Below are 23,681 nucleotides of genomic sequence, written 5' to 3' on the forward strand. Positions count from 1 at the left end.
AGGATGCAGGGAGGGGTGGTGGTCCTGATCTGGGAGGCTTACTCCTTCAGGGCGCTCCACACACCAGCTATCCCAGGCCTTGAATGAGGGATGCACTTGAGAGCTTGGCCATCTGGGTGGTGTACCGTCCGCTGAACACACTGCCAGATGCTCTGTTGGGCCTGCTGGAGGCGGTGGCTGCCTGGGCATTGCAGTATACTAGCCTTTTACTCCTGGGGGACTTCAGTGTCCATGCAGAACTGCCATCTGTTGACAGGCAAGGAGGCAGGAAAGTCCTGTTCTGCTGACAGAAGGCCCTTCCACTGGCAAAAAGTAATCTACGTATCTTTGTGTTCTGAACGATGGTCGTGATGAACTCCTTTCCATAAGCATGGCCTGACCTTTCTTTCCTGTTGCTTGTTCCTTGTGGTTCTTTCCAGAGAAGAAGGTGAAGAAGTCTGACTGTGGGGAATGGCAGTGGAGTGTTTGCGTCCCAACTAGCGGAGATTGTGGGCTGGGGACCCGCGAGGGAACTCGCAGTGGAGTTGATTGCAAGCAGACTATGAAGACCCAAAGGTGTAAGATCCCCTGCAACTGGAAGAAACAATTTGGAGGTAATGCCCGTTGGGACTGGAATAACCATTAGGCTAAGGATAGTATGAAAGAGGGCTCAGTTTCCTTGAATCTTGGCTCGGGGATCCCTTGGAATTATAGCTCATCTCCAGACTGTAATGTTTCATTGGAGAAAACTGATACTTTGGAGGGTGGACTCTATGGCATTGGACCCCACTGAATCCCCTGTCTTCCCAGGCTCCATACCCAAATTTTCCAGGAGTTTCCCAACCTTACCTCCCATTACCCTCCGGGGGCTGGGTGGGGGACCTGGCAACCCTATGGCTGTGGCAAAATTAGGTTACCCATTAAGAAACAAACCAATTAACGCCAATGGATTTAGAAGTGTGTAACTCTGCTTAGAATTGCAGTGTGGGCTTAGAAAGGTAGGACTGCAATACAACCGTGAACTTCCTTGGTGGTCTCCCATCCAATACTAAACAGGGCCAGCCCTGGAGATGCGAGAAGATCAGGCTATCCCTGACCTATGTTGGCAGCAGAGCACAGGCAGGGGCTCATGGGAATTGTATACCATGGACATCTGGAGGGCCACAGTTTGAGTACCCCTGCTTTAGACTGATCCTGCACTGAGCAGGGGGTTGGACAAGACAGCCTGGATGGCCCCTTCCAGCTCTCTGATTCAGGGTTTGATCAACCAGTTTCTAAACCTTAGCTTATCAGGATGTTTGAATGTAGCCATATTGTCAAGGAGATGACAGACACACTTTAGAGTATAGCACTGGAAAAACCAGATGCATGTTTAAGCTCCATTAATCTCTCCAGGAGTTGAAAAATGATCAGAGCAAATACATTTTTAAAGGTGGCCGAGTTAGGTTGACTGGGTTAATTAACTCATCAAAGTCATAAAAGCAGAAAAGAAACTTCAGACCAAGGTGAGTGAATCTGATGAGACTGTTAAAAGACAAATAAGTTTGAAACAGAGATTAGAAGTAGCAGCCTGTTGCCGTCATTTGTCACAAATCTGACAGCAGAGTCTTACTAAATTAGACCTTTTGTTCTGATGTGAACTTGGCAAATTTCACACATTTTTCTTTTTTACACAGAGTGGAGGTTGGGGAGAAAGCCTGGTAATGCAATGCTAACAATAAGTAGTTCGCTAGCAAATCATCGGCCTATGCAGCAAGCTGGGAAGGTTGAATCAGTTTCGCATTAACATTGACATTACGCTCAGCGAATTTCTCTCAGCATCCCACAGTTTAAAAGGGTACATCTTCCCATCAATCCCCAATTTTGACATATGTGTTCCCTTCACTATGCTTCCCCCCAGAATTAAATTAAACCAACAGTAACCATATAAACTAAGCTTGTTATTCCTGTTTGGTCCTCGAATGTGTTAAACATCTTCATTATGTTGTGTGCTAATTTACTGCTCACCTTCTACCTATATGTATGGACTGGTAATTGCCATTTCATTGTATCTGAAGAAGTGTGCCTGCCCACGAAAGCTTACGCCTTGAATAAACCTTTGTTGGACTTAAATGTACCACGGGACTTAAACATGACTCTGCCGCTTAGGCCGACATGGCGACCCACCTCAGACGATGCAGTGTACATCAGTGGTCCCCAATCCACGGGCCACAGCCCGGTGCCGGGCCACGAAGGCCATGGCGCTGGGCCGCGGCTCCCTCTCCCCGCCCCCCCCGCAGTAAAAAACTTCCCAGGCCGCTAGCTTGTGGCCCGGGAAGCTTCTTACTGTGGGGGGGGGAGAGGGAATCAGGGCCATGCCCACGCATTGCGAATGCACCATTGCACATGTGCCATGCACAGCCCGGCCGCACACGCGCGATTTGGGCCGTGCATGGCGCATGTGCGCATGCGCTGGTGCACATGTGCGCATGCACGGGCACGCATGCACGACATGCGCAGGCGGGCAGTTGCCCTGCCGGTCCCCAGCCTCAAAAAGGTTGGGGACCACTGGTGTACATCACATAAGTGAAGGCTGAAAGAAACAGGCACATTGAAGACAGAAAGATGGGGGAGAGAAAATTGACACAGCACTCCAGCAACTCTGTTTAGGATTGCACTGTGAACTCATAAAACATCTAAAAGGCTGCTTCGAAGAAGAAAAACACCAGATGTTCACTCCGGTCCCTGTGAGAATGACAGAGATAATGAGTTCAGCTTATGGCAGCACAAGCTTGAGCTAAGTGGCCACACAACAGAGCAATGGGATGAATGGCCAGAGAGAGTGGAGCAAATCCAGTGCAATTTTTTCTTGAAGAAGTTAGAGGAGGCCTAGAAGGCATGGTTTGGATCCAGACTGGTAGAGAAAAGGCAGCATATAAGAACCAACTCTTCTTTTTTACTTCTTCCTCTTCTCTTCCTCTTCTTCTTCTCGCCAAAGAACAGAATTTTGGGGCATTTCGGATATTACAGGAAGGGGACAGGTGGTAAAATTGTACTGTAGAGGTGGAAATCCTTCCACCTAAAGAAATACCTAGTCTGGATCCAAGCCAGTGCTTTAAGAAAAGGTCTGCCTACAAGATTGGACTCCCTGTCTCCTGTTCTGTCACATTAACGGAGAAAGAGGAAATGAAAGGTTTCAGCTCTCTCACCAATCCCCAAGGAACGTCAGGCCTAGTGAATCGATGATTGCCTCTGTTCTTTCAATCACCAAGACCTTTATCTCATTTTAGTTGGGTTCTTCCATCCCTTGGAGCCTCCATCCAAACTGTCACCACCTACGTTGTGCAGAGAACTCAGATCTAAACCCAATAGAAAGCATCTAGTTTCCAATCTACAGCAGCACCACGATTCTTCTGTCTGGTCGATTTTCCCCATCCATCATCCAAGGAGATCAGGGTAGAATACACAAGCCTCTTTTCCTTTACTTGGTCTGAGAGGTGGATTAGACTGAGAATGACTGGCCCATGAGCAGCCATGGCTGAGCAGGAATCCAAATGGGAATCTTCTAGATCAGGGGTAATCAGCCTGTGGTCCTCCAGATGTTCATGGACTACAATTCCCATGAACCCCTGCCAGCAAATGTAGCCCATGAACATCTGAATTGTAGTCCATGAACATCTGAAGGACCACAGGTTGACTACTCCTGTTCTAGATCCTACCACAACATTCTATTTGTACACTGCACTGAAGTTTGGGCCTTTTTCCTTAGGCCCTCTACTGATAGTTGCTTCCTATGATGATATTTTTTTCATTCTGTCCGACCTTATATGGCAGAGGTGGCCAAACTGTGGCTCTCCAGATGTCTATGGACTATCATTTCCACGAGCCCCTGCCAGCATGTTCTGATATATGGTATTGGCACACCGCAATCACTATCAGTTACAGGAGCCAAGGTGTATCAAGGGCGCCTTCTTTGATGTGGACCTACCTATAGCATGAGGCCATCCTCAGAGACTTTTTATTAGTTTCTGTGCCTTGGGAATGCAATCAGTGGCTATATGTGATCTGACCTTTTGCAGCAGGGGAATCAGCCCTGTTTACCCTTTCTGCAGGAAGTTGGTTTCTTTCTTAGGGGACGGCGGTGGCTTAGTGGAAGGGCATCCGCTTTGGATACAGAAGGTCTGCAATTCAGGTTGCCAGCTCTGGGTTGGGAAATAACTGGAGATTTTGGGGATGGAGGTTGAGGAGGGTGGGATTTGGGAAGATAAAATATATATATTACATGTAAAGGTAAAAGGTAAAGGTATCCCCTGTGCAAGCACCGAGTCATGTCTGACCCTTGGGGTGACGCCCTCTAGCATTTTAATGGCAGACTCAATATGGGGTGGTTTGCCAGTGCCTTCCCCAGTCATTACCGTTTTACCCCCCAGCAGCAAGCTGGGTACTCATTTTACCGACCTCGGAAGGATGGAAGGCTGAGTCAACCTTGAGCCGGCTGCTGGGATCGAACTCCCAGCCTTATGGGCAAAGCTTTCAGACGGCTGCCTTACCACTCTGCGCCACAAGAGGCTCATATTACATGTACAGTATTGTAAAAATAATTATACATTCCATAGCCTTTCCTAACCATGTCACAATACCTTTCCCAACCCTAATCCTCATATTAATCCTAAAAACACCCCATCTGGACGTATACATAAGGTAACTGTCACCATAACCTGAGAAATAAAGCTAAAATAAACCCCTATATTTTTACATATACAATAACGTCTGAAAATACTTACACAATCCACGGCCCATCCTACCCATGTCACAACATATTCCCTACTCCTACCGCTCCCACTAAACCTACAAACTCCCCTTGCAGACACATACGTAAGCTAACCCTAACCTGAAATTTTCAGCTAATATAAATCCCCGTATTTTTACATGTCCAATAATGTCCAAAATACTTATACATTCCATAGCCTTTCCTAACAATGTCACAACATATTTTGCAATCCCAACACTCCCATTAAACAAACTCCCCATCTAGACCCATACATAAGCTAACCCTAACCCTAGCCTGGGAATTTACGCGAATATAAATCCCCGTATTTTTACATGTCCAATAATGTTAAAAAAGTTATACATTCCATACCCTAACCCTATGTCACAAGGAATTTCCCAACTCTAATGCTCCCACTAAACCTAGACACCCCATCCAGACCCATATGTAAGCTAACCCTAACCCTAGCCTGAGAATATACGGTAATATAAATCTCCCTATCTTATTTATTTATAAATAAATAAATATTTGCAGATGTGTTCTGTTTGGGGCAGAACAGATATGCTGTGGATAGTTTTACACTTACTGCCAAAAACTCCCACCAGATTGTCAGTGATGACATGGGGGGGGGGAACGACAACAGACATCACTAAGTTTGGTTCTCTACCAAAATGTTCAGCCTGGAGAAGAGGATGCTGAGAGGGGACTTGCCTGCTCTCTTTAAGTACCTGCAGGTTGTCACTTTGAGGAGGGCCCGTAGTAGTTCCTGCTGACATCAGAGGAGAGGACCCGCAGTGACAGCTTTAAACCACGTGGAGAACGATATCAGCTAGATAGGCGGAAAAAATGTTCACAGTCTGAGTAGTTCAGCCGTGAAACTGACTTCTTAAGGAGGGGGTGAGCTCCCCCTCACCAGTGGTCTTCAAGCAGCAGCTGGACAGATACTGAATGCTTTAGGCCATCCTGCATTGAGCAGGGGGTTGGAATGGATGCCCTGTAGAGTCCCTCCCAACTCTGATGATTCTACAAAAAAGTATATTTTATGGTTTCTTCTTCCCTCCCTGTAGGCACTCATTGATTTATAGTTCTTGAGCAGTAGAATGTGCTTCATTTTTGGGATTCCAGGTATAATTGGACTGAGACAAACTTTGCTACCACCAAAGTAATCTTTGCAATTATTATCCCTGGGCAAATAAAATGGTGATTCGCAAGTACAGGGAAGTGCCAGATTCTTAGTCAGTGGCTTAGTATAGTAATCCCTAATATAATATAATCTCATGTTTTCTTAATAAAATAAATGACATTCAAGCAGAAGATTAAATGATGTGTCAATCTTATTCAGGCCACAAGGCAAGTTCGATCAGAATCAGGACTACGGTTTTGCTGTGTTGACAGTTTTCCCACTTCCCAACATTCAAGGCTATCGTTTTGATGCTGTTGTTCACAGGTGCTGTAAATACGTAATTTAACAGGTAAAAGTGGCATAAATTAGGCATTAAGATGGAATAAGCGAAACAAACAAAAATTAAAATTTCACCCCAAATCAAAGGTTGGGTGTAAATCATGCACCAAAATATTGCAAACATGCATATTCATACATCCCTAAAAAGGATGTTTCTGGTTCAAACTTGTCTGCCTAGGATTGACAGCTCCTGGTTGGGAAATACCTGGAGGTTTGCGGGGGTGGAGCTTGGGGAGGTGAGGTTTTTGGAGAGGAGGGGCCTTGGCAGGGTACAGTGCCATAGAATCTGCCCTCTAAAACAGCAGTTTCTTCCAGGGGGACTGATCTTTTGTCATCTGGTTATCATTTGTAATTCCGAGGGATTTCCAAGCCTTACCTGGCAGGTGACCACCCAACCTCTGCCATCAAGCTTTTTTTCTGTTTGTGCTTTCCTTGTCCCCCCTCCCATTTGCAAAATCATCTAAGTCTCTTCCTCAGGCTCGTGAGAAGATACACGAGAGTCCTTTAAGGACCGATTTACCTTTTGTTTTGCTCCTTCATTAACACATGTTCCTTTGTGCATTTTCAGCGGAGTGCAAATACCAGTTCCAAGCATGGGGAGAGTGTGATCTGAACACCGCCTTGAAGACGCGAACTGGGAACCTAAAACGAGCTTTACACAATGCAGACTGCCAGAAAACGGTCACCATCTCCAAGCCCTGCGGGAAGCTGACCAAACCCAAACCTCAAGGTAACTCACGTTCCTGCCCTCCCCCCTAGAGACGAGGTTCCCCAACTGTGGGGGTCTTTCCGGGAGAGACAGGGAGGCCAGGGCTATGTTAGCAGCGACATTACTTCCAGCGTGCACTGACATATCGAAGTGGCACTCTGCTATTTAGGCAAAAACTCTATGGTTGAGGCCATCTTGAACACTTTTTGCTCCCTTTTATATTTTGGAAAGAGTGTCCTGGGAGGAGATTATCCGGGGCCCTGTCCATCCAGTGTCCATCTGGGTACAACCCTCCAGATTGGCCAGCGACTATATGGCCCATCCCCTGCAAAGCCCGTAGCCACCATAAAACCTCGCTGCCATAAAACCTCTGCTGCTTGGGAGTGGGCGCTGAGGCAATTACTGCTGCTCTGGGTCAGGGGCCGAGTGACTGCTTGCTGCCCCTCAGAGCTCTCAGCCCAACTTCTCTCATAGGGTGTCTGTTATGGGGCAAGGGAGAAAAGGCGATTTTACACTGCTGAAATACAACTGAGGCCTGCTGAGTGACTGTGGGCCATTCCAGTTCTCTCAGAGCTCTCAGCCTCACTTCTCTCATAGGGTGTCTGTTATGGGGACAGGAAGAAAAGGTGATTTTACACTGCCTAGAGACACCTGAGGCCTGCTGGGTGTCTCTAAGCAGCATGTGGGCACATCTTTATATCAACAGTAACAAAATGGAGACAGAAGGAGTAGGGCCACAGAACTGGGGGGGATTGGTTGCCGTGTAATCTTCCCCTAAGAATAGTCTCCAGTCTGATTTGCCCTTCACATATCTGAGGACATGGCTCTGGAAAGCTCATCTGTAACCACTATGCCACAATTGCCAAAGGTCAGTCCTCTCCCACACTCAATGAACATTCCACACCACAGGTTCTTGACACCCATCTCTCCACACACACGTCCTCATTTGTCACCACAACACCACAGCCCCCCCCACAATGCACATATTCAACCTCTTACAGACTAGACAACCCCTCCCCTTCGTCTTCCCAATGCCAAGCTCTTTCTATCTTAATCACTCTCTTCCTTTCTACCTCCCTCTCTCTTTGTTATTTTCCTCCCTCCCCCTGCTAGTGCCCGTTGTATCAGCTACAACAGGCTTTCATTCTAGTTTTTCCCATAATATTTTCCCCAAATACCAGAACATTGCCATGATGTCACAGTTTGATGATGTCACTTTCGATAAATGCCAGCAATGACATCACCATGTTGCTGGTGTTGTCACCTGGGCTTCCATCCCACTCCTAGTAAGTCTCCAACGATTCTTCTTATCTACAAAGGGGTTATCCAACTATCCATGGACTTTGAAAACTGAAGGTTTCCTGCTTCCCTTTCTACTGTAGTATACTGAGCACCTCATTTTTGTTCATGACGATTCTCAAAGTCTTTGGTCGTCCATTGTTGGATATAAGAGTGTATCGTTGTGTCTGCCTGTGGAGAAAGGTTTATTCTTAGGATTGTCAATGGATTGCCTTAATAACCTGACTTTTAAAAACAAATTAATTGATCAAATTTAAATATTCATTTATTTATTTATTTATTGCATTTTTATGCCACCTTCCCTGAAGGCTCAGGGTGGTTTACATGGAAGAACTATACAAGAAACAAGAAAATATGCTTGCCCTTAAAGCAAGTATGGGGTAGTCCAGTAACAAAATGGAGACCAGGGGGAATGGAGCCCAAATATATAATGGGGAAAAAACCCCAGAAAGGACGATAGGGGGGAAAATTCAGTACAAACTGTGTGCATTTGTACTTTGTATGCACAAATGTGTGTGTGAAGGGAGAGGGATGGAAAGTGCCATCAAGTCACAGCTGGCTTGCAGTGACCCTGCAGGGTTTTTAGGCAAGCGTGGTTTGGAGGTGATTTGCCATGGCGTATCTCCATGTTACATCCCTAGTGTTCCTCGGATTTTTCCCAGCCAAATACGAACCAGGGCTGGCTCAGCTTCCATGATCTTATAACCAGGTCAGGGCCATGCACAGAAACACATAAATATAAAACAATACAAATATATATACACACATATACAGTGAATGAGATCAAGGGAAATAATACTGCAGAATTCCACAGTGAATTGTAGCGGCTATCTGATAAGGAGTATTGGACTTTGACTTCATCTTGGAAAGATTCAGTTTGGAATCAGAGTGTGCCTGCAAGAGGGATCTCTGCTGGAGTCGTAGTGAAGGAGTGGAGTAATCACTTCAGACAACAACTTCAGCAGGGTACCGTTCTGGTCCTGTCCCAGCAGAGGCCCTTAATCAGGAGGCAAAAGAGAAATAGTTGTAGTAAAACATGATACAAACATCTCTGATAAATAAAGAAATATTCCATGCTATAACATCCATATGCCTAGATCAAGACTGAATATAGGCATTGCAAGGAGCTATCCTTAACATTATTTCACTTCCCTTATATATTTGGGAAACAGTTTCCTGGGAGGAGACTGTCCGGGGCCCTGTCCGTCCAGGTCCACCCTGATTGGGCCTCTCCCTCCAGCTCCCACCCTCCCTCCTTGCTTGCTAGAAGCTTTGTGGCTGCGGCCTCCATTGTCGCCCACAAGGAGAGAGTCAGCGACAGTGCTTTGCGGCCCGCAGGTACACTCTTTCTGGGAGGGAGGTGGGGGGGGGGAGTTTGCAGCCTCCCTGCAGGCCGCAAAGCCATGTTGCCGCCACCAGGGGGCTTCCCACTCCCTTTAGCCTGGGAAGCGCTCTCACCATGGCAACAGTGCTTGCGGGGCCAAAAAGAGCCTCCCGCGGTAGTGCTGCCGGCGGGGGGTGGGGTGGGGGGCTTTTCGCTCCCTTTAGCTTGCTTTGCAGGCCAAAGGGAGCCGCGACTACCCTCTCACACCCTCCTGCCTGCCGCCCCCTTCAGAGCCCATTTTTAAAAAGGGCTTTGGTACTAGTTCTTTATATATTCTTTGTTTAAAGGATACGGTCTCTTGAGCCAAAGTTCAGCCTCTCTGTGAAATTTTGCAATATAGGTGTAATTTTGTTCCTTGACTTTGGTCATTTTGGTTACCTGTTTTGATCTCAGTCTATGCAGGCAATGGCATTCTGTGTATATTCTTGTCTAAGTTAGGGTTGGCTGTTGGAGCCCTCCTCCTATCAGCTGCTGTGTTTTTACTTGTACAAGAGCATATCTGAATAAGTTCTCTTATACATTAAGTACATTTATTTCCTGCCTCCCCCCACCCCTCGTTACGTAAAAGACGGGCCGCTTAAGATGGTCTCCCATCCAGACACTTTTCTGGGCCTGCTTAGATTCAACAAGATATGTCTTCAGTTCAGACCCTTCCTTAGAATCATACAATAATAGGGTTGGAAGGGACCTCATGGGTCCTCTAGTCCAACCCCATACACTGTCTGGGACACTCACAACCCTATCGCTCATCCACTGCAACCTGCCACCCCCTTGAACCTCCACAGAAGCAGCATCTCCGTGAGATGGCTATCTAGTCTCTGTTTAAAAATTTCTAAAGATGGAGAACCCACCATGTCCCGAGGAAGCCTGTTCCACTGAGAAACCGCTCTAACTGTCAGGAACTTCTTCCGGATGTTTAGACGGAATTTCTATTGAATTAATTTCATCCCATTGGTTCTGGTCCATCCCTCTGGGGCAAGGTCTGCTTTTCTTGATTTGATGCAAAGTGCAAATCCATCCTCCAATGAATGTGCAGAAGGGTAGCCTTTGATACAAATTCTTGCAGAGCCTAAAATTTTTACCATAAGTGCTGCTGCCACGACGCCCTTCACTCCCCCTTCCCACCAGTTGCCAGACACTGCCAGAAAACCCAAGTTCAGCCTTTCTCAACTTTTTACCATTAAGAAAGGCCTGAAATGGTCTTCAGGACTTGAGAAAGCCCAGAAGTGGCACGATTGTGCAGAATATAGTTGGGAAGCATAGCTGTGGACATGCACAACAGGGGCCCCTTCCCTTCCCACCCCCTCCAAGCCCATCATTGGGCGTTTTGGGAGTGGGATGGGTCAACATGGCCACACATGGTCATATCACCCTGGTTGAAAAAGCCTGCCCTAGTCTGTATTGCACTGGTGATACAGATATTTGCAACACTGATTTCGCCTCCTGACATCTGGTTTACCCTTTTACCTGTTGGAAATTGGTTTTTTTCCCCTCAAAGGCCTATATAAGTAGGGATTGGCTTTTATTCTTCCTGACATACCGTGTATCCAAAATCTGAGCAAACCATCACTGAGTGCTCACAAGATGATCACTTCCAGCACGGTTCTGGAAGTAGCAGGAGAACAGAAAGGAAGATGATGCACGGCTTGCACACGCGTGTGTTTCTTTCTAAGGCCTGATTGGCAACGTCAGGGCCTTATACCAAGTCCGTGCTGTGTTAAAAGCTTACCTGCATACTCCCGGATAAATATGTTTTCGTTGCAATTAATCAAGTCTACTAATGAACTCTGCAGCTGCAGCTGCAGCAGGTGTTGAGTGCACGGGGAAATTGATAGCGGGAGCTGAGATGAGGTGAGGCACCGCTGTGCCTGAGACAAGGTACCTGGCATGTATCATAAAGGGGGCTCTGCGTGGCTGCTTGTTTACCGGCTCAGAATTGCTGCTGCTACCCTAAGAGCTGCAGAATCTAATCAAAATACCGGGGTCTCCCCTTGGTTTGGATAATGAGAAGAATCCTCGATGGCAATAAAAGAGACAGGAACCCTCTAAAGGAGCTAGATTCCAGATGCCCTGTGGAGACCAGCAAGATTGCAGGGATAAGCTTTGGGAGTTAGAGCTCAGATCTAAAAATCAGGGTCTTTCAAAATATCTGCCTTTAGAGAAACGATTTCTTGTTACTTTTTCCAAACTCCCTACAAATAAAGTTGCCGACTCTAGGGTGGGAGAGATATTGGGGGGTAGAGCCTGGGACGGATGGGCTTGGGGAGGGGCATAGTGCCATAGACTCCTCCCTCCAAAGCAGCCATTTTCTCCTGGGGCCCCTATTTCTGTTGCCTGGAGAGTGGTTCTAATTCCAAGAGGTCTACAGGCCTTACCTGGAAACCCGACCCACAAGGCCTCGGTTAGCTGGCTGCCATGCTTCTAAGCCAGCCTTTTCCAGTTTTTTTTTTTACCACTGAGAACCCCCTCCCCAAACATTTATCAGGCTTCAAGAAACCCCAGAAGTGGCACGTATCATGTAGAATATGGTTGGGGAGCAGACGTATCCACAGGAAGTCCAAATGCAGGGGGAAAGAGGAGCAGAAGCGAAAGAGAATGGCTCCTCTGGAGGATGGACTCTACAGCATTCTACCCTTTTCTCCACTTCCCCAGATTCACCCCCAAATCTCCAATATTGTCCCTTCCTGGAGTTGACAACTCTAGCCACAGCACCCATAGCTGCCACATTTGGGCCCCTTGGAATCTGTGGTCTCACATGTCTGCTGAAGCACTGCATCCAGATCTCCAGGAATTCCCTATAACTGATTTTCTCACTCCTTTGTAAGAGTATGTTTCTTTGGTAGGGGGCGGCAACGTGCAGTCATGACAAACCCTAGGTAGGCCCAAGTCTGGAAGGCCTGGGCCAGGTTTATACTGGGGTGGGGAGTAAGATCTCTGAATGGCTATAGCTTGTATATTCTATATATTTCGTTCTTTCGTTCTTTTGTTCTTTCTTTCTTATCCCACCTTCCACCTCAGTGGGGACCCTAAGTTGATTATATGATTAGAATCAGAATCATAGAGTTGTAAGGGACCTCCTGGGTCCTCTAGTCCAACCCCCTGCACTATGCAGGACACTCACATCCCAATCGCTCATCCACTGCAACCTGCCACCCCCTTGAACCTCTCCTCCATTTTATTCTCACCAGCACCCTGGGACATAGCAAATTTCTATGGCACAGTGAAGATTTCAGCCCAGCTTTCCCAGATCTAGTCTGACTCCTCAACCACTGCACTACCCTGGTTCTGAAATTCACCATTTTTAGATGCAGAGTCGTTTAAATTCCAGTTGGAATGGCCATGGTTCCATTTAAACTAATTGTGTACCCAACGTATGCACTGCAGGAGATGATCAGCTGTAATACAGAAGGCGTAAGGAATCTTCTCTAGCTTTACTGCTGTCCTTGGTAATGGGAACTTGATAGGCTTCTGAGTGATTGCACATTTCCATAGGACACTGTTTGGAAACCACTGTTCATGCTCCGTGAACCCCAGTTATGTCAGTCCTAATGAAATGAGTGAGGAATAACTGGGGAAAACATCCACAGAGAGTGTAATGACAGCTTGATATGAGCAATTAGTGTCACTGTGTTGCCCATGCCAGCGCGCAGGAGTCAATGGAGAATGTCCTTCATGTACACTTTGGTGGCAACTGCCTGAGGTTAACAGTCCCTCTGATCTGTAACTAGATGCACGTAGAGCATGACGATCACACAGTCTGTACTCCAGTATTAAGTAAGACAATTATTGACAATGTGAGAAAGAGCGGGGGAACGGCACTGGCTGGTGTTGTGCTCCAGGAAAGGGAAAATTTGTACAGATGTTGTGGCATTGTAATACACAGCAAAAGAGCTTTGGAGTAAGGGTGGTATGACTGTTTTAGTACGGTTCGTTTGGGTAAAAGAATGTATTCCAGAAAATCAGCAAGTTTAGACAGGGAAGAGGGCTCATATGATTTGCTTTCAGAAAATCCTTGAGGACAAAGGATCTCAAGCAAACCGGTGTTAGGAAAGATCTTTCTTGAGCTGGCACTTCGTAGAGGTGCTGCCATTTGCACCGGATCGAATGTCAGGCCACTTCGTAAGCCCAGACTGTGAGTGGTGGCTGGGCATGGGAGATGACATTACATCTGAAGTAAGAGTGAGTTAAAGGCAGGGGAAAATAATTTTACGCAATTAAGTAAAAAAAAGATGCTTTGGATCACATAGCTATGGCTTTGGATACAGAGCTTTACGATCACTAGAATTGGGTTCCAGAGAAATTTAGCCCCTCTTTAGATGAAAGCAGTCCCCGTGAAATTGAGGGAGTCAAACTATTTCCAAAGAGTTGTGAACTGGGTCAAAATTTGTTTCAGTGGTGGTTTGTATCTCTCCTCTTTCTGTTAAGTTCCTCTTTGGTGACTGTTGATTCTTGGATTCCCCTTGCTTTTGTGCTTGTTTTGTCTGCTTGGTCCTATGGAACTGAAGTGACTCTTCTGTAGATCTGGGGAGAAGGCAGGCATCTCTTTCTTCTTAGAATGACTAAGGCAGTCACTAGATGTCACTCCATAGTTTCCTCACTTTGAATGTAGCAAAATGAATGCTGTGATCTGCAGTGCTGTGTTCTGCAGCCAGGTGTCACTGTTTGCTACCAGATTTATGGCTTAGTGGCACAGCATCTGCCTTGTATCCCCAAGATCTCAGGTTCTGTCCTGGGCAACTTGATTTACTTAGAAGGGACAATGCAGTGTTCCATAATGTAATATCTCAGCCAAAATTGGCAGCATAAAAGCCAAATGCACATTTGGGCACAGATATTAAAATCCAGCTAGATGTACAAATGCTTAAAATATGTAGGCAAACAAGAATGAAGGACCAGATGTTCACTCACAGAGATGGCTGGAGATTAGTAGGAGCTGCCAGAATTTGAAGCTGCCTTTTTTGATGGTAACCATATTCTAAAGGAGAGAAGGCCTCTATTCCTCTTGTGTGTTATTAGCAGAATAGTCGAGTATGGGAGGGGACTTTATCTAATGCACTTTAAGACAGACAGGATTTTAAAATAAATTTTCTTGGGGATCTGAGCAAGTGCATGTGGGTCTTTCGAAGCATGCACAGCAATTTTTTTCAACCAGATAAATATGGACAGAGTAACATGGTTCTGCTCGGAAAACCTTCCTTGGAGGTAGGAATGCTTTAAAATTTCTCATCCTAGAATCATAGAATTATAGAGTTGGAAGGGGCCATACAGGCCATCTAGTCCAACCCCCTGCTCAACGCAGGATCAGCCCAGAGCATCCTAAAGCATCCAAGAAAAGTGTGTATCCAACCTTTGCTTGAAGACTGCCAGTGAGGGGGAGCCCATCACCTCCTTAGGCAGCCTATTCCTTGCTAAGTCAGCTCAAGAAGTCCCATCTGAATTTGTGTGTGTGTGTGTATGTGCACACATATTTAAGCCACTAGTGATTATGAAACACTTCATTGAACATTTTCCTCATAAAATGTAATGTATGTTCTTTGTCATTATTAGCACAACATTAAGACGGTATTATGTATTGTATGCATGCTGTGCATATGGATGGTGTACATTGTACATACCTTATTAACTACATCTAAATATCCGTGCAACATGCGTGTAACAATACAAATGAATCTCTATCACCAGCAGCAAAATTCAGAGAACCAAATCCACTGTCATATATAGTAATGAAATACAGAACAGCGGCCCATGAGTAGGCTGAGAAATTAAAATGGCCCTGGGCAAAATTTTGTGCCTATGCGATTCAAGCCAGCCAGAAGGAAACAAAACACCTCTAACTTTTTAAAACAAGGACCACTTTTCTTTTTTACGCCCCCCAAATATGTTTTAAAATCTTAATGTTTTACCTTGTCTAATTTTTATTTACAAACAAACCAGCCAGTCCTAGAGGAGATCAGCCCTGACTGCTCTTTAGAAGGCCAGATCCTGAAGATGAAACTGAAATACTTTGGCCACCTCATGAGAAGGAAGGACTCCCTGGAGAAGAACCTAATGCTGGGAGCGATTGAGGGCAAAAGAAGAAGGGGATACCATCGCCCATGGTATCCCAGGAACCACAGAAGTTCCTGCGTTCCCATAACGTGGGCCTTCCGTGACCCTGGGCTGGGCCATGCCCACGCTGGCAGTGGCAGCATGTATAATCGGGGATTTTCCCCAATGTCCTGCTGCCGCCATTGCGGGCATTCCGGCCCGTGCATAATGGGTCAAAGTGGCTTACAATCGCCTTCCCTTTCCTCTCCCCACAACAGGCACCCTGTGAGGGAGGTGAGGCTGAGAGAGCCTTGATATTACTGATGAAGAGTTGGTTCTTCTATCCCTCACCCTGTGAGGTGGGTGAGGCTGAGAGAGCCCTGATATTACTGCTCAGTCAGAACAGCTTTATCAGTGTTGTGGTGGGCCCAAGGTCACCCAGCTGGCTGCATGTGGGGGAGCGCAGAATCTAACACAGAAATTAACACAGAAATACAAAGTCCAGGAAGCTGCTAACATAGAGCAGCAAGCATAAAACGGCACTCATCAAGCTGACCCAGAATTTCCCATTGCTCTGTGCCCTGTTTTTGACCCATGAGGGCCACTTGCCGGCCCCTGTTGGGAACAGGATGCTGGAGTAGATGGGCTGCGGTCTAATCCAGCAAGCCACTTCTTATGTTCTTATGTGCTGTTTGGCTACGCTAGGCCTTCAACAATGCCGGCAAATAGCCTAATGTTTTTTTATATGTGCATTGTTTCAGTGGCCTGTTTTGGCATTCAGCAGGGCCTGTCAGCTGTGAAAACGCCTGGAGCGATTACGCTTATTGTGGTAAAAGATCCAGCATAAGCTAATGTTTGTTCTCATTAAATTCCAAGTGGGTAAATTTCTCTCTCTCTCTCTCTCTCCTTTCCTGCTTCCCCCCTCCCTTTTCCTCCCCTCTTTCTTTCTTTGCTTTCCCCTATCTTAAAGGTCCCCACCCCCTCTTTCTCCATTTCATTTCCTCCCTATTGTCTCCTTCACTCCGTCCTCAGCATGTCAACATTAACTTTTAAGAGGCAGTTCTCTCACCTGTGGAATGATAAAAACGGAGATGCATCAGTAGTTGGAAAACACAGATATGATCTGGGCAGATGCAAGAAGCGTGACAGAAAAACTCAGCAGCGTTCGTTTATAAAAGAGACAGAGAGAGAGAGTGTTCAGGAAATCAGTGGCAATTCGTTTCAAAGAAGCCCTTTGCTAACCTTGGGAAACAGGTTCTTTAGACCAGGGGTAGTCAAGCTGTGGCCCTCCAGATGTCCATGGACTACAATTCCCATGAGCCCCTGCCAGCAAATGCAGGAATTGTAGTCCATGAACATCTGGAGGGCCACAGCTTGACTCCCCCTGCTCTAGAGCTCTCAGCCCCACCTGCCTCAGAGGGTGCCTGGTGGGAAAAGGAGAATCCTGCCACGCGAGATCCATTTAAAAAGCAATTCGACTGGGGAGTCCCTTCCGAGAGACCTAGGCATGTATTAAGGGTGCTAATGGGGCACATTCTGTTGCCACCTTTCTCCCAGTGCCTAATTTTTCTTGATCAGTGTGGGGGACATTCTCGTCATTCCCTTAACTTTTGGGAGGGAGGATGCTGTTCCAGCATGGGCTATGCTGTTCAGATGAGAATTGCAATGACCGTTTAATTTGTTGAAGAACATACGCCGCTCTGGCTTTTGAGCAGGAGGGTAACAAAAAAACAACAACAACCCTGAATAAGGCCATGAATCAAAGGTGGTGCACAACCTTCATTCTTCCATTCTTTTATGAGCGCCCTCAATTTTCCGTGCATGCCATTGCATCAGCAGAATCAGAGCTGTGAGTCAACACTGTTTTCTATGACTCGCATTGCTTTTTAGGATGCAATTTACCATGGTTAGAATTAAAATCATGCCAGCCCTTCCTGACTAGGGGAAAAAAATAAATAGCCACGTAGTTTGGGTTTGACTCCCATTTAAAAGGTAATTATTCTATTCGATTTCCCTTTTGTGGCTTTAAATTGCTTCAGTCCTCGGGCACCAGCTCTTCAGATAATTGCTTTCCCCCTGCTGCTTCCATAGCAAAGGGTTGTGTATTAAAAAAAAGAAGGAAAGGTGAATATTTAAAGAAAGGCTGCCTGAAGCTATTCAGCACCGGGTTGCATTGCTACCAGATTGCTAAACTGTGGTGCTAAGGAGTCGTGCCAGAGCACAAGTGCAATGTGGATCAGTGGGATATAATTCTAAGTAGATGTTTTGTTAGGAGCCAAGCAGTAGTTCCGCTAGACCCGAGATTCCTAGTTTGCGACTTGATCCTAGTATTAAAAATATGACTCCTCATCAGCCTTAACCGATTGTTCCTTTGATTTGGGCATTGAACAGGCCCCTTAACAAAGTGTGCAGGTGCATGAATAAGATTTTGTTTGTCTTAAAGGTGCGACTGGACTCAATGTTTCTTGTTCTGCCATCTGGCTCTGTGTTCATAGAATCATAGAATCATAGAATCATAGAATCATAGAATCATAGAATCATAGAATCATAGAATCATAGAATCATAGAATCATAGAATCATAGAATCATAGAATCATAGAATCATAGAATCATAGAGTTGGAAGGGGCCATACAGGCCATCTAGTCCAACCCTCTGCTCAACGCAGGATCAGCCCAACGCATCTTAAAGCATCCACGAAAAGTGTGTATCCATGAAAAGTGTGTTGAAGGATGCAGTGTCATCCCAGGCACGTGAGCCTGTACTTTCAGTGGTGCCTACTGCCAGGTTGGTGTGGGGAGGATTATTGGTGTTAAGGACTTAACTGGATTGACCTCACACAAACTCAAAGAAACAACTGCAGACAGAGCTGGATGGAGAACCATTGTTCATAGAGTCTCCATGAGTCAGAAATGACTTGATGGGACCGAACAGCAACAGCTAACAAGGGCCCTCTTTGGCTCAGGTGCTGCAGGCCCCGCAAATCCTCAAACCGGACCAGAGCCAAATTCACCATAGAGCTTCATGTCCTGGGTCACACGTGCAGTGATCAGACAGGTTGCTCTACATCACATGGGCCTCTCTGCTGCTCCCAGTAAGTTCCCCCCCTCCTAATGATTGCCTGGAGGGACCAGCCAACCTTACTTAGACCAATCCCGATCTCTCCAGTTTAAAAGGATAAAATGACGGACCCTCCTCTGGCTCTGGTGCAAGGGGCCCTGCAAATGCTTAAATTGCTCCTGCCTCTTTCCTGAGTAGTTTTCCTCCCTGGGAAAAAAATTGGAAAGGTTAGAAGAGTCTCTCTGTGTTTATCAATGTCTGTATGATGTTTTTTCCCCAGCTTGCCTCTCAGTCATGACCTGGTTTCCTCCGGAGCTGGCTGCTCGTTTCATATTTTCAAACCAGGCCTCTGAGACAATCGCTGGCCTGCCAAGTAGGGTTGGACGCTATTTGGACACAGGGATTAGAAGCTGCATCACTCCCTCCTTTTCCTGCCGCTCTGGTAGGGGGGAGTGGGAATAAGACTGCTTTCCGCCATGTGGGGATTTTTAAAGTCTTTTAATGGGTATTTTAATGGGGTAAAACTATTGTTACCTCCCCCCACAAGCCTCGCAGGGAGTGGTGGGAAATAAATAAACATGAACACGGACACGGACACGGACACGGACACGGACACGGACACGGACACAAACAGGCTGAGAAAAACTCAACTTGAGTTGCCGTTCGGTTCCTTTTTGTGTCCCCCTCCCCCAGCTTTCAAGGCATGCGCATCTTTTAGAAAACTGTTGTGCACATACTCATTATACTCAAAAAGGTGCTGGAGTTCCTTCCCTTTTGGTTGCCTGGTGCATCTCTGAATACACCCCAGTTGTGCATGTGCATTCTACCAATCATGAGACATACCTCCAGTATGTATGTATGTGTGTATTTTTCTACTTGTATCCCCAGGAGGTTTAGGGCAGCTCTCAACAGTTACAAATAATACATAAAATCATATAAAACCATACGAAGCATAACGTTTCTGACAATAAAATTAAGTCTTGCCATTTCAAACAGGCCGTTTCATTCTCTTGAAGGGGCCCATGCATCCTTTGGTCATCGTCGGTGGTGTTAATCAGTATATTGGGCATTCTATGTAGGGAGGCCAGACTTCTGCTATTACTTCCTGACCTCAACGATAGGCCCGGCAGAACACCTGGGTCTTACAGGCCCTGTGGAACTGCTTAAGGTCCCTGATCTCATGGTCTGAGCGCATTCCACCAGGCTGTGGCGAGGGCCAAAAAAGCCCTGAGGCCAATTTAACCTTGTTGGGGACCTTGAGCAAGATTCACTCACTGGATCTTAGATATCATGGAGGAATGTGAAGGAGGAGGCAGACTCTTTCAGAGGCAGGTCACATTTATCCTTTCAGATGTGAGAAATCTTTAAGGCAGGTGTAGCCAAAATGTGACTCTCCAGATTTTGTGTGTGGCCAAAATGTGACTCTCCAGATTCCTATGAGCCCCTGCCAGTCGAACATCTGGAGAGCCACAGTTTGGACACCAGTCATTTAGAGTATGGAAATGAATCAACGTGACCAATTTTAATTTTTATCCTGTCTTGTGCAGTTGCCAACATCCAGATGGGCACTCAGAAGAAAAAAGGAAATCACGAGACACAATAACATAGTAGTCTTCTCTATGTTTATAGGTGAAAAGGTTATGACATAAAGTCTAAATGGTCAAACATATGATCAAACATAAAGAGTCAACCAAAACGGGATCCTAGGTTAAGTGACCCGCTTTCTGTTTTATCTTCATCAGTGGTTGCTGTTCCAATATACTGTCATAGTAGTAGTCGTAGTATCACATTGGCAAAATGCTCATAATTGTCTGGGGATTTCATAAAGTGCCCCATCCAGATGGGCTCCTAAAATTACAAGTGATCTCCAGGCTACAGAGATCAGTTCCCTGGAGGGAAGGGCATCTTCGGAGGGCGGACTCTGTGGCATCACATCCATACTGAGCTCCCACCTTCCCCAAACTACAGCCATCCTTATCTCCTCAGCATACTTTGGAGGAAGGCTGGCTCCTATAGGACACATACTGGTACCTGGAAGTGGTCATCTGGACCAGGGCCTGCTTTAGAAACATAGGAGTCCTCCAAGAATTTTATCTGGCCTTCTGGTCCATAGAATCGATTAAGGTCCTTTGCGTCCTAAATATTAAACATTTTATTTCATTGTATGTAAAGAAGCCTATTGCGTATTTAATATTTCGTTTCCTGTATTTTACGTATGCTGCTTTTTGCCTCACCATTGATCAAGGCAGCCATGCCGAAATGCGTCTGGTCAGTGGAGGCATTAGTATGTTATGTCCACCTGGAATTTAATGAGGCTATGTTTTAAGGTTCGGGTTTTTAATGTTAATAAATGTTGATATTCAGTTTTACATCACGTTCTACCCTACAGAGGCTTGAGCCCATTTTCCTTATTTTGACCATTGTTATTGCCTCCCCAGAACCCAAGAAGAAGAAGAAAGAAGGCAAGAAACAAGAGAAGACATTGGACTAGGGGAGCTTCAACTGTGCTGCGTGGGAAAAGGACTTCCTCGAATGTAATCAGTTAACAAGTTTCATTGACCCCCCCTAAGCAATTTATGCAGACATTATTTATAGCTTAATTGTACAATAGGAAGGGAAGAAAACATACAAATATACCCTTTTTCTTTTTTTTTCTTTTTCTTTTTTACACTAGTATTTTCAAGGTATAATCTTAACTGCACTTGTAGAAATCTGAAATAAACAGCAGAAATGTCATTTAGTAGCTGATGAAGACTGTGTACGTGGAAAAGTCTAGATTCATTGTGAACTTCCCCTTTCCTACTCTCTCTCTCTGGGTTGGATCTTTAAGCCTGGCTCTGCACCTTAAGGGCAGGATTTATGACCCTTGTGGACCTCCCAAAACCCACACTATGAAGGTTCTATGATGTCCTCATGGGCTGTCCTAGGTGCTGTGGAACTAGCCACTTTGTGTAAAACAAATCAATCTCTTTTTTTTCACTTGCGGGGAGGGGAACTGTTTTAAGTTTTATAATAGCAAGAGTGGGTCTCTGTCCCCGGATTGTACCTGCACTGAAATAACTAACTTGGTTGTAATTTACACCTTTTAATAAAACCATTTAAGGATCTAATTCACAACACTTTCTTAATGTGTATCCGGATAGTGCTAAACCTTGCCATCATGGAACTAGTAACCCGTAAGTATATTTGCTTTCAGGGTTTCTCCTTCTGTGAACAGTTGAATGATGGGTGTGATACCAAATTGGCATCTTCCATTAGGATGTGACATCAAACAAGGTGGGCCAACTTGGATCAGTGTTGCTTGTGGAAAGTTAAATGTAGGTCTTGGGTTGATTCAAGGGTTGGCTATTCTTTACAGAGGATTCTGTGAAGGTCTGGCATGGATTTCAACCAGTGGAGGCATACCTTAAAAACTAGGGGCTAAAACTACCCTCCTACATTTGCACCAGGTGCAGACTTGGATCCTAACATTCCCATGTCACCATTTTTATCTTTATTAGGCTGCGATCCTACGAGTGTTTACTAGGGAGTAAGTCCGATTGACTTTGAGGATTTACTTCTGAGTATGCATACTTAAATGGACTTATGCAAACTTAAATGGACTCCGGGGAATGGTAGAGGACAGGAAGGTCTGGAGGATCATTGTCCATGGGGTCGCGATGGGTCGGACATGACTTCGCATCTAACAACAACAACATGCATACTTAAGGTTCTAGTACAGGGGTAGTCAAACTGCGACCCTCCAGATGTCCATGGACTACAATTCCCAGAAGCCCCTGCCAGCAAATGCTGGCAGGGGCTTCTGGGAATTGTAGTCCATGGACATCTGGAGGGCCGCAGTTTGACTACCCCTGTTCTAGTATAATAACTGTAATGGCAAATGCTGGAAGCATAAGGTTGGATCTAATTAGCTTTTTCCACTGGTGGGAATCATGGGACCTGCATGAACAAACACCATGTGATGTATGGTCTATTATAGAATGGTGGGGAATTGTGCAAAACTGAGCAAATACATGTAGATTTGAACTCCTAGCATTAAGCTCTGTGTTTCAGAATTTTAGGGTTCTGCCGCAAAGAAAACAAAAATAAAAAGTCCCTTCAATGAAAAAAATGGTGCCCGGAAGTTGGGAGGTGTTTATCTGATTGGGGAAATAAAAGTGGCAAGCAGGTGAATGTACCATCACAGCTCAGAGACAAAGCTTCCAGAACCATTTTGTGGTTTTCATGCCAAAAACTATGGGATTGGGTAGGTTGCAGATCAATATCAGTTGCATACACAAAATCTGGCTTGTGTGTGTGGGTTGTTTAATGTAGCTTTAAAACTTTTGCAATGACATTTGGCAGTGACAATGTCATTTTTCTGCTTGGTATGAAATGTCACTATGATTTCCTGTTTCATTTTCCGATTGGAAAAACTCCAACAAGCAAGCTCCCAGCAGACAGAAACCATGGCTATTTCACCTTGTGTTCCTGGATAATCCTGCTCAATTTATTACACAACATATTTTTTTTTGTCCAGAGATGACCCTGTGGGCAGGATAAAAGATCTCTGTTGGGTCTCATGATTATCCAGAATGCTGAGGAAGCTTTTCCAAATGCATATTTGCTATTGCACAAATTGTTATTTCAAGTTCTGCTATTTATCATCATATATAACTCCTTTAGATCTGTAAAATGCTTTTGGTAAGCACCTTTGCATAAGCCCTGTGTAAGGCTGTTGGCCACCGAGTGGAATCTGGAGATAACCTGGTATTAAGACTGACATCCTGACTACAGAGATCAATTCCCCCGGAGAAAATTGCTGACTAGGACTCTATGGAATCAGATCCTTGCTGAACTCCCTCCAAAATATGGTCTCCCCAAACTCCACCACTAAACCTCCAGGTAGTTCCCAATCTGGAGTTGGTTACCATAGCTGTGAGGTGGGCCATGATCATTCTTAGTTTACACGGAAGGCTGAAATATGGGTGGGCAGGGTTGCCCAGGACTGTTGAGTTAGACCTAATATAATTGGAA

General features: G+C 45.6%; 1 protein-coding gene across 1 annotated transcript in view; it reads left to right on the forward strand.

The window, feature by feature from the left end:
• Positions 1–21,775, forward strand: part of PTN (pleiotrophin) — a 90,323-nt gene extending 68,548 nt beyond the window's left edge. The window contains exons 3-5 of the mRNA XM_077339890.1: positions 420–593; positions 6,757–6,918; positions 21,104–21,775. Of these exons, the coding sequence (XP_077196005.1) occupies positions 420–593; positions 6,757–6,918; positions 21,104–21,156 (389 nt within the window). The 3' untranslated portion in view covers positions 21,157–21,775. The remainder of the gene's footprint in view (positions 1–419; positions 594–6,756; positions 6,919–21,103) is intronic.
• The last annotated feature ends 1,906 nt before the right edge of the window (positions 21,776–23,681 follow it).

The sequence above is a fragment of the Paroedura picta genome, chromosome 5 (genome assembly GCF_049243985.1).
Source record: "Paroedura picta isolate Pp20150507F chromosome 5, Ppicta_v3.0, whole genome shotgun sequence".
NCBI classification, from domain to species: Eukaryota; Metazoa; Chordata; class Lepidosauria; order Squamata; family Gekkonidae; genus Paroedura; species Paroedura picta.